Here is an 11,698-nt window from a genome sequence, read left to right as displayed (position 1 = left end):
CCGAGGACACCACACACCAAGCCTGTCAACAACCTACTGATAACTACAGACTCTTCGCACTAAAACACCGTACCTATAATACCGACAAAACTATTATCAACTTTGTATTTACAATTGCTTGACTTTATAAGTATTGGAAACTGTTTTTAATGCATGACCTTAATCATGAGACAAATGTAGAACATTTTGAAAAAAGCCATACCCTGCGGGACCTTTATGAAAAACATTCAATATGATATAAAAATTATATAATTTATAAACTTGGTCCGTTTGTAAAATAGAGGGCTTGACCGGGATTCCAACCTTGGACTGTTATTTTATGATAATACTGATTGAGTTACCTAATCAACGGAAGTGTACTAGCCGAAATGTACTATAGTTATGTCCAAATGGGTATGAAGGGAAGGTTACTGCGGATAGACGAAAATTGTAGTGCAGTGAGACAGGGATCCTTAAATGGTAGTACTATGTACACGGATGTATCACGTGCGTTATGATCGTATATATATGTATAATTTGATGAGTAATTAACATATACACTTAATAAGGTCAAAAGGTTAATTATAGCCTGATATAAGTCGGAACAGTAAATATAACATAAGGAAATATAAGCTGAAATGGAGTTGTGATGACACGAACGGTCGATCATGGGGAACCTGAAGTTTCTCATATACTTTTGTGTGTGTGTAGGGAGTATAGGTAAGTCTTATTTATATATTTGTTTTTCTATGACTTTTAAATAATATTCAGATTTCAATTATTATGTAGATTTAAGATATTTGCTGTTATATTAAAATAGTAATATGCCTTTCTGATGGTAGTAATATCAATGGAAATCATCCTGTTGGAAAACTGATAGGCCATTTAGAATAAGCTATATCGTTCTAAGGAGAAATAACTAGAAATCACATAGATAATAGGATATCGGATCAAATAGATGTAACATAGTACCGTGCGTCGATTCCTGTCGCTTGCACCGTCATTCCGTGCTTTTCTCTCTCTGACCCTCTGAGCATTTGGAAAAATCGATTCACATAGCTTGGACAAACTTTAAGTTTTCTTTCTTTGATTAAGCATTTTTATGGAGGCTGCATACGACCAGATTTGATTATTTTCCCTAGTGGTTTCGAATCCCGAGTGACAATGTATATAATCTACTTCAATATACAAACAAATGTTGATTATATCTACTCCACTAGATACAAAATATTGAAGGTCTTTTTCGCGACTTACTTAGTTACCATACGCATATTTTCAATGAGGTGACCTAGATAATCAAAACTGTTCTTTGCGAGCACTTACATTTCACACGTGATACCTATATCTCCTCATTTAACAATCTGCTGTGCATTTTCTTTTTAATTTTCTGACCATATAAGCAGTGATCCTGTTTTGTTTACTCAATCTTGAAATATTTAGGAAAATTTGTTCATTTGCAGTTGACAATTTGGTCGACAGACGTTAAAAATAAAGAGTAACGACATGCGTTATGCCAGTTGATTTCAATGAACACAATTTAAAGTCACCTTTGCAGTTATTTCAGCAGAATTACCTGACAGTGAGCCTGACAGGGAAAAGAGGATAAATATATTTTTGTCAACTATAACTTTTTTCAAATACATACAAAATAAAACTTCACGACTCGCTTGATTAATTTTTGAAGAGCGTTCGTCTATTTGACAATAATACACGCAAACATATTATATTAGCCGAAGAAAAGTGTCTATTGCAAACGTAATAGAATCTGATTTAAACGCTTTAAAAACCCCGAGCTAACTGATTAAGTTCCTGTATTCCGATATATAAGTAATTAAGTAACATAGAGATAATCCCTTAATTGCGATACAGATCTTCAATTGGTTCACACTTATGGCTGGGGTTTTTCCCGGATACCGTTTTATAACAAAGACTGCGATCAAAAGTATTCCGAATGATAGCAACGTTGTATGATAATACAATACATTATTTTATATTATAATATATAATATATATTAAGCGACGCCTGGTGGATAGTCGACGGAAGGTCATCTTATACTTTCCACAAGGCGTCGCTTAAAATACAAAATAAAGGAAAGCAACCAAGCGAAGGCAGATAATCCTGTCTAAATAGAAAAAGTGATCTGGAATGACGTCTTAAAAATCAAGGATTTTTTAATGTATTTTCCTGAAATGCTGTAATGCGTACAAGGTGCACTCATGTATGGATTATTCTTGTTATTTTAAACAAGGAGCAGTAAACAGTAAGTCTTACATATAATATGTCAATCATCATAAGCTTAGATACGGATACAATGGGGGGGGGGGGGGGGGGAAATGTGTAGAGAAACAATTATAACGCTTTCATCAATTATTTCTGAATGCAGCCGAGTATCTGTTTTCAGTTTGTGAAATTGTTTTTGATTTTTAGTAAGACAATGTTGATAGCCAATACCTCAAATGACCTAAATAGCTTACTTGATCTTTATATATATTTAACTGTATGTTCATCTGAGCAAAACTTAACGAGCACACATACAGAAATGAAATATTCTCCCAAAATTGAAAGGTACATCCCCGCTTTTGCTGCGGAAATGTTAAAAAGGTCTTTTCCTGACTAGGGAGTAGACCGCTTACACGTGTTATCATCCTGAAAACGTCACCATCGCGCAATCACTTTATGCAACGTAACTAGGGTAAAGTGATAATTTGTGTCACATATCGAATCCTCTTAAAATGATGGTTAAGTGCATTAGTGCCCCCCTTGATAATGTGTTTTACAGTAGAAAAGTATTGAAGGAAATAATCAATCACACATGAGTGAAACATTTTGATTATCTTCAAAAACTTAGAGTCCCTTTGATCCACTATAATGCCTCAAAATTCTGCATTAACCATTATAATATTTTATATGAATATATATATATATATACATTATATATCTGCTGTTTTGAATTAACAGTTTCCAAAAGGCTCTCCAAAGAACCTGGGATCAATACTAAATAAGAAGCTTGAAATTATTCCATCTCTGCTTTAAAGGGTATGCCTTTTAAAAGCATTTGACCGTGCAAGATATCGTTGTTTTGTATCAGTTCCATACAATCTATATAGGAGACAAGACAAGACGCAAATTACTTGCATTAGATCACGACCACAGAAATAATTTGTATATGATGTGTGGAAGGTAAAAAATAAAGTAGATATTACACTTAAATCAGGAAGGAAGTTTGATTCGATTTTCATCAGATTTATAAGGATATCAAGTATACTGTCAATCTTTTTTTTTCAATTGCCTGCAAATGTCACGCTGATAACGATGTCTTAATTCTAAGACAAGTTAACGTATACTGTATAATGCAAATTAGTAAAATGCGTTGTCTTTGTTATTTTGAAACACAATTGAACATTATTATATATACGACGCATAAATATAAACCAAACGTTAACTGGTGTTAATTCAACATCATGTTAACTTTGTAGAATATAAATTATAATCCTCGAATCAATCGACTGACCAAAGAGTTTCTGATATACAGTTTAACTAATGGACATAGTTTTTAATAAGTCGGTTTTGGTTCAATTCACCTTTACAGTTTGCAGACATTAAACTTTTAAGATGGCGATCTGATCCAATTACAATACTAATGATCATACAACTTGATATTCTATACAATTAACAAAAAGGCGGTCTGAGTAATTGATAGTCTCTGGATATTGTCTTTCAGTTTAAAATTGTTTTTATTTCTACCATGTCTTCGATATATCGACTCTTCTCATTGGCCAACAACCACGTATTGTTGGAGTATATATCCAAGTGCGTGCATATATCATTTATCAACAACCCATCCATGTGCAACGATCTTCTTTAAACCTCTTCACAAATGAGAGTAAGCAAGCTGTGGTAATGACGTAGAATGAGGGTACAAGTATGTATTTCCTTTTTTTTTTGAGGACCAACAAAAGTGTTCTTTCCTTTTGGTCTTCTTGGTACCTCTTACGATCGGTGTCATAAAGTTGAACCGAAGTTATCTCGAAGGTGAATTGAAAAACTTATTTTATATCGGACAAAAAATGATTACTTTTTTTTGACGAGCGATGTCGATAGGCTGGTGCTTTGTGATTGATCTAAATGCTATCTCGTTTAGAGCATGACGATAGTGATCATTGTCTATTGATCAACTGGCAACTGAAAAAGAAAAAAATATCATGAACGACAAAATAGGACAACCACAGGGTCAGAAATGAGATAAACACATAACTTATTGTGGAATGGAGATAAATTGGCATCACATGATAAATTATTTCATGGGTAAAAGAACAGTTTAATTTAAAAAAAATGTCTTAGTCACATTACTATTATAGGCCTATAGAGGTTGACGTGAAATAACACTTTTATTGCATATTACTAGGTAGAATAGATATAATCAACATGTATATGTAGTATGGTGGAAATCGAACTAATGGATTATTTTTTGGGGGAATGATTGTCATTTCTGGCCTAATTAGAGTTCGCTAATTTTTTCCAAGCATTTGTTTACTCTCGTGATATATTTCACCATGATGCACGCTCATATGTTTATTATATTTATCATATACTTTAAAGCTAATAATGTCTGTATTGGTCGACTGTATAACAAAATGTAATTAAAGTTATTTTTGCATGCGTTGTGTATTCTATATAACCTTGACCTGGTTGTGTTAGTATTACATTGGGTCGATTGTAAATATTCTAAACGATGTAGAAACTATAATATACGTTCTCGGTAATGTGACAATGGCCGGCAGACGGAAACAAGTGTTAGTGTTATTTCCGAGCAGGTTTGATATGAGATCATCCTATGTTCGCTTATCGCCAATTTCGTGTTACTAAAATTGATTTGAAACAAAGTCTGCGGACGGAAACAATTTATATGCGGAAAACGCAAATATTCCAGAAACGTGTTTTAACAACTATAATAAAGTGTAAGGGGGCTACCTTTACACTGTAGTGCACGATTATACCATTAGTGAAAAATATGAGCTCATTGCATCTCCCGAAGATGATTGCAATTTGTTATTACTAGTACATGTCTGTCATTGCCACTTCCATACCTGGCCATCTAAATCACGTGACTTTATTGATTAGCTGGTTTCAGGCTAGATAAACTTAAACCAACATACCAATGATACGAAGCAACATGTGAACACCAGAAATTCCAACCTCGCCCATGACAGAATAGGCATGCAGTGTCTCGGGAAAGGATGTTTTAAGTTTGTCGGTATCGTAGCCCAAATCATCGGTCTTGATTTCCCTTAGCTGTTGTAAGGAAGTAAAACCCAAAACAAACAAACCTGATAGTGTTCCGTGGCCGTAAAAATCAGATAAAACGTAACAATATATGTACAGGACAGTACTCATGTTACCGATATCTATATATCGTAACTGGACTGGGTTGATTGCCGGCGATCAGGTCACTTAAATGTTTAGAACAAACGTCTAGAGATCCAAAGTCCCCGGATTTAACTCCCACTTTTGTCCTGCAGCTTTCTCATTTTTTTGTGGTACCTGTGACCAACCCTTTTTTCAAACACTGATAAGGGGATACCGTAAGCAATATTGAAAATAGTGTTGTCTCCAGGAGCGATAACTAAGGAAGAGGAAGGGGAAATATACGAAAGAGCCAGGCAGGGGTAATCACCGCCGACTAGTACAGGAAGCTCAATAAGAGAAAGCGTTCGTCTAGAGTTCGGAGGTCTCAGGTTCAAATCCCGGTCTGGCTGTGCATTTTCTTTCCTATCATACATGTATTGCCGCGTCGCCTGTGAGTAGCACTTGAATTAGTATCATAATGTAGCACACATACTTAAAATGTGGCCTTTTTATGACCACTTTGAGTACATTAACATCCGTGAAATTTACATAAGTGCTTATAGTTTCGTACAATGATCCACGTGTAAAGATGCTAAAGGTTACTTTGATAACATAAATGGCATCTTATTTAATATCGTCGACACACGTTTATTTTAAATAAAGTTATATTGCAAATTATACAGGAACTAAAAAGATGCATCAACCACAGATAAGACATGAGAAACACATTCAATAAACGGAGATGAAAAAAACTACATATGAATAATTTTAAAAGAATGAATTCCGAAGAGAACCTCTCCAATTGAAACTTAGTATATAAGATAATGAATATAAATATTTGGTTTATTTTGCATTAACTTATTATACGCTTACAACAATTTTTACGCAAAACAACAATAGCTTAATCGTTTTAATGTTTGTCACTCAATCCAGTGATACAATACATAAAAACTGAATAAATAACAAGGCTTGATTATCATGTCTTAATAAAGGTGTGGTTCTCCTGTCTAAATATAAGTGTGGTTCTCCTGTCTAAATAAAAGTGTGGTTCTCCTGTCTAAATAAAAGTGTGGTGGTTCTCCTGTCTAAACAAATGTGTGGTTCTCCTGTCTAAATAAAAGTGTGGTTCTCCTGTCTAAATAAAAGTGTGGTTCTTCTGTCTAAATAAATGTGTGGTTCGCCTGTCTAAATATAGGCATGGAAAACCTACCTATACAAGTACTAATTGTGATGGGGGGACCATTACAGATGTCCCCCAGACTGCCCCAATAGTCGCAAAGATGCATCAGAAAATGATTGCATTGCCATAGTACAACTACAATGTACATACTAAATTTGAGTGAAATTGAGCAATTTCTAAATTGCGACCAATCAGAATCCTCTCTGTGTGGTTGCTATGACAACGACACGTATGCGATTGAATTTGCAGTCCCCTAATACCCCTATATAAAAAATTTCAACAAAATCGAAAAAATATCTAAATTTCGACAAATCAGAAGCCTCTGTGTGGTTGCAATGGCAACGAAACGTATGCGATTGAATTTGCAGTCCCATAATACCCCTATAAACCAACTTTCATCAAAATCAAACAATGTCGACCAATCAGAGGCCGCCGTCCGGCTGACCAGTCGGATGACCGATCGAAAAAAGAAAATAATTTTGTGCACCGCCTGTCAGACGCGAACACTCATGTAAAATTTCGTTGAATTCCGCCCTACGATTTTTGAGAAACATGTCGGAAACCTCGTCGGCGGAAGAAAGTTGAAGAAACTAAAATAATAAGAATAGGAATAAAAAGAAACGGAGCAGAAACAATATGTCCCCAAACTTTGTTTGGCGTGAAAATCCTGCCAAAATAAAGGCGTGATTATCCAGTCTAAATAAAGGCATGGAAATAATGTCTAAATAAAAACGTCTAAATCCGTTCTAGATAAATGCGTGATTAAGAGGTTATTGATGTTTTCAGCGATAAGATAATGAGTATGAAGGAAATTCACGCTCGGCATTACTAATGTATACAAAGTTATGCTCCGTGTATACAAATGTCTAAAAAGTTTTGTAAAATTAATCTTAATGAATGGTTATGAACTTTTTTCAAGTTTCAAGGCTTTTGTTTGCGTATGTGTACCCAATTAGAATTGCACTGAAGTCAAAAGGGTTAGCAGTTAATAGTATATAAATATTTATTATAAAGGGGCTCGGCAATAAATTGAGGGAACTGTATAAAGGAAAACGAAAAGAAGGGACGGTGAAATATGTTGACGGGACAAGCTAGAAAATTAAACGAGGGGTATTATATTGCGGTTTTACGGTATTTTAAAAGGATCATTTTCAAAAAAAAGTCAAAAGCGGAACTTTAATTAAATAAACCAATTAAGTTGTGTTACACACGTTGAATTATCCTTTGAATGTTAACTAATACTAATGATTTATTAAGAAAATTAAATCGGAAAATGCGTTGAATACGGGCTTTTACTATGGTATGCATTAGAGCTTCAAAAAGAATATACTCGTTGCCAACAGCGTGCATACTACGGTATATGCCGTTTATATCCATCCATCCTTTTTAAACGGTATTTAGTCTACTCAACTCAAGAGAATCAAATACCTGATATATTCTGAATTATTACATTGAAATGTTAAGGAAATTATTAGATAACCGGACATGATCGCTCTGAATTTTTATTGCTCATGATTGACCAATTGTTATCACTGTTACAGGTTGTCAGAGGACACCCGGCCCATGCTTGGGGTTGCCAGGTGTGAAGTTAAATGCCAGCTCCACTGAACAGTTTATCACTTCACCAGGATTTTCTGATAACTACGCTGAGTATGTATGACTATTGTTTCAGTCAAAAGAGGTCGAATGTTTGTTTTAAACACACATGCTTTATGGTCCCTCGGAATTTCCTTATTGAATTTTGATCGCTAGGCCCGTATGGCTGAAACAGTGTATGTGAAGTTTTAGTTTATTTTTGTGGCCGCTGTTACGNTCTTTTTATACGGTATTTAGTCTACTCAACTCAAGGGAATCAAAAATGGTTATGAACTATTACATCGAAGTTTGAAATATTTATAAGTGTTAAAGAAGTTATTAGATAACCGGACATGATCGCTCTTAATTTTCATTGCTCATGATTGACCAATTGTGATCACTGTTACAGATTGTCAGAGGACAACCGACCTATGCAGGAGGTCGGGTGTGACGTTAAATGCCAGCTTCACTGAACAGTTCATCGCTTCACCAGGATTTCCTTATCACTACGCTGAGTATGTATGACTATTGTTTCAGTTAAAAGAGGTCGAATATTTGTTTTAAACACACATGCTTTAGGATCCCTCTGAATTTCCTTATTGAATTTTGATCGCTAGGCCCGTATGGCTGAAACAGTGTATGTGTAGTTTTAGTTTATTTTTGTGGCCGCTGTTACGCAGCTATTTAAGAGATATAAGGTCAATACAAACATAATAAAAATTCTACTTTGCACTATTTAACTAGCTAAACTAATCTATGACAAAAGTCTGAATTGGTTTCTATTACAATTGACTGAACTGCTCTCATATGATTGGTTTCTAAATATTTTTGTTTTACAGCGATCGGATTTGTTTTTTGAAAGAACGTTATCTGATTGTTTTACCTTGACCGTTATCTGATAGTTTTTGTGATAGTCATCTGAAATTATTTATAACAGTAATATGAATTGTTCTTGTTTGTTAGTTATCCTCATCATCTTGTATGCAGTTATTCATACGATTTAGTATGGCAGGTGTTCGAAATGTTTTGCATGATAACTGTCAACATTTATTTTTCTAATATTTGTGATATTGTAGTGAGGCAGATTATTGATTATTTACACATTATCTTTATATGCCAGTGATCTGAATTGCTCCGGGACAATTCGGAACCCTGCTGGTTGCGGTCTGATACGTATTGATGTCAAACTCCTTGACTTAGAACAGGAGAACGACAAACTTCGACTTCGATACGGTATGTCTAGCCTGTTTGTTAAACCTATTCATTAAAATATAACCACTTACTAACAAAACAAATATAACTAATGCATAAAACAGCAATGTCCATATATCAATTATATATGTCGGGTGGTCGGGTGGTCGGGTGGCACTGCGGATAACTCACTCGCCTTTCACCAAGGCGGCCGGGGATCGAATCCCCGATCGGACGTGAACAGGTATGAGGTCACCTGCCCGACCACTTTGGGTTTTCCAGGGTACTCCGATGTCCCCAAACATTAAGATCCCTGCGCAGTTACATTCGGGCACACAAGAGAGAATAATATAAGTTATATAACTTGTTTCATAACTGTTTTAAAATAAATATTTTTTTATCTATATTTATGTTAAATGGGATTCTACTATAAACAATTTTGAAAAAGTAGGAATAAATACAATTCAAATTTCCAATGTATATTGAAAAGAGTTCGTACCTATAGATTACTTAAAAGGTATTTCTAAAAATTATACGAAACAGCAAATTAGTACGGTTAGTTCAGTTATAAAAAACAAACATTATTATTAGATTGTTTACAAATTGTCCATGCCTTTCCTCTATCCTTTTAATGGTACGCAATATATACTTGTATACTGATAATTTCTTGGTAAATTTCATAGTCTCTCTTTGTTGTTGCTGTGTAGGTTTGTCAAGCACAGAAAAGTACGTTGTGACTACATCGGAACATATAATACCAAGTGAGAGCGTTACAATCAGGTTTACATCTGATGGCAGTACCACACATTCCGGTTTTAAGCTTTCATATTCTATCACAGGTATTCAGACGTTTCAACATTAACATTGCATGATCACATTATGTACCTGCATGACGAAAATGACAGTCATAGCATTTTTGATATAGTCTATCATATGTATATATCAAGGATAGAGAAAATTCACCATTGGTTGTACAATTTAATTTAAACAGAACCTTTGAGTCAAATTCTTAACCCAAGGGTAATTTCTATACCCCAACTACCTACATACAAGTGTTCTCTCTGCTTTCATCTCTTATCGGGATTTCGATAATATGCAGAAATAACGTCATCGAGAGTGAAAAGAGGAATACTTTTGTTATTTCAAACTTTGTAACACTAACATTTTATCGCACAGCTTCCAAGTTACCCAATTGATTTTATGGTATCATTAACGAAATATAACATGTTGTACCCTTCATTTTTCGGTGGTATTCATTCTGGAATTTCTTAGCGATAAATTTTGTAATTTATTTATAATTGCTTAACTTTATATGTATTGGAAACTGTTTTTTAATGCATGCCCTTGATCATGAGATAATCTTTGGAAAACCCACACCCTGCGGGTCCCTAATGAAAAAACAATCAATATGAAATAAAAATGTTATAATCTACATAATTAGGACGATGTAAGGTACAGGAATGGGTATGAAGGGGAGGTTACTGCGGATAGACGAAAATTGTAGTGCAGTGAGACAGGGATCCTAAATGGTAGTACTATGTACACGGATGTATCACGTGCGATATGATCGTATATATATGTATAACTTGATGAGTAATTGACATATACACTTAATAAGGTCAAAAGGTTAATTATAGCCTGATATAGGTCGGAACAGTAAATATAACATAAGGAAATATAAGCTAAACTTGAGTTTCATGGTTGATCATGGAGGACCTGAAGTTTCTCATATACTTTTGTGTGTGTGTAGGGAGTATAGGCTAGTCTTATCTATATATTTGTTTTTCTGTGACTTTTAAATAATATTCAGATTCAATTATTATTCAGATTTAAGATATTTGCTGTTATATTAGAATAGCAATATGCCTTGCTGATGGTAGTTATATCAATGAAAGTCATCATGTGGAAAAACTGATAGGTCATCAAGAATAAGCTATATTGTTCTAAGGAGAAATAACTAGAAATCACATAGATAATAAGATATCGGATCAAATAGATGTAACATAATGCCGTGTGTCGAGTCCTGTACCTTACATCGTCGTTCCGTGTTTTTCTCTCTCTCTCTGAGCCGCCGCGCGTTTGGACAAATCGATTCACATAGCTTGGAAAATATATAAGTTTTCTTAATTTAATTAAACATTTTTTTATGGAGGCTGCTTGCGACCTGATTTTATTATTGTCCATAATAGTTTCGAATCCCGAGTTATATAATCTAAAAAAAGGAGCATATGATGATTATAGCTTTTTTGCTAGTTAAAAAAGTGAAGGTCTTTTTCGCGACTTACTTAGTTTTCATACGCTTATTTTCACTGAGATGACCTAGATAATCTAAATATCTAATCTACGCTGTTCTTTGCTGATCACTTACATTTTACACGTGATACCTATATATCTTCTTTTGATAATCTGCTGTGCGTTTTTTTTTA

The 11,698-nt window shown here is 34.4% G+C and overlaps 1 protein-coding gene across 1 annotated transcript in view; it reads left to right on the top strand.

Annotated features, from left to right (window-relative positions):
- Window positions 1-638: 638 nt before the first annotated feature.
- LOC110453982 (CUB and sushi domain-containing protein 3-like) overlaps window positions 639-11,698 on the top strand; it is a gene marked incomplete at its 3' end in the record, with an annotated part of 15,781 nt that continues 4,721 nt past the window's right edge. The window contains exons 1-3 of the mRNA XM_021503246.1: window positions 639-699; window positions 8,048-8,156; window positions 9,202-9,314. Coding sequence (XP_021358921.1) covers window positions 648-699; window positions 8,048-8,156; window positions 9,202-9,314 — 274 coding nt within the window. The remainder of the gene's footprint in view (window positions 700-8,047; window positions 8,157-9,201; window positions 9,315-11,698) is intronic.

This window comes from Mizuhopecten yessoensis, unplaced genomic scaffold (assembly GCF_002113885.1).
Source record: "Mizuhopecten yessoensis strain PY_sf001 unplaced genomic scaffold, ASM211388v2 scaffold7585, whole genome shotgun sequence".
NCBI lineage: Eukaryota > Metazoa > Mollusca > Bivalvia > Pectinida > Pectinidae > Mizuhopecten > Mizuhopecten yessoensis.
The sequence above is the reverse complement of the archived record's forward strand: the minus strand, read 5'-3'. Positions and strand labels throughout refer to the sequence as shown.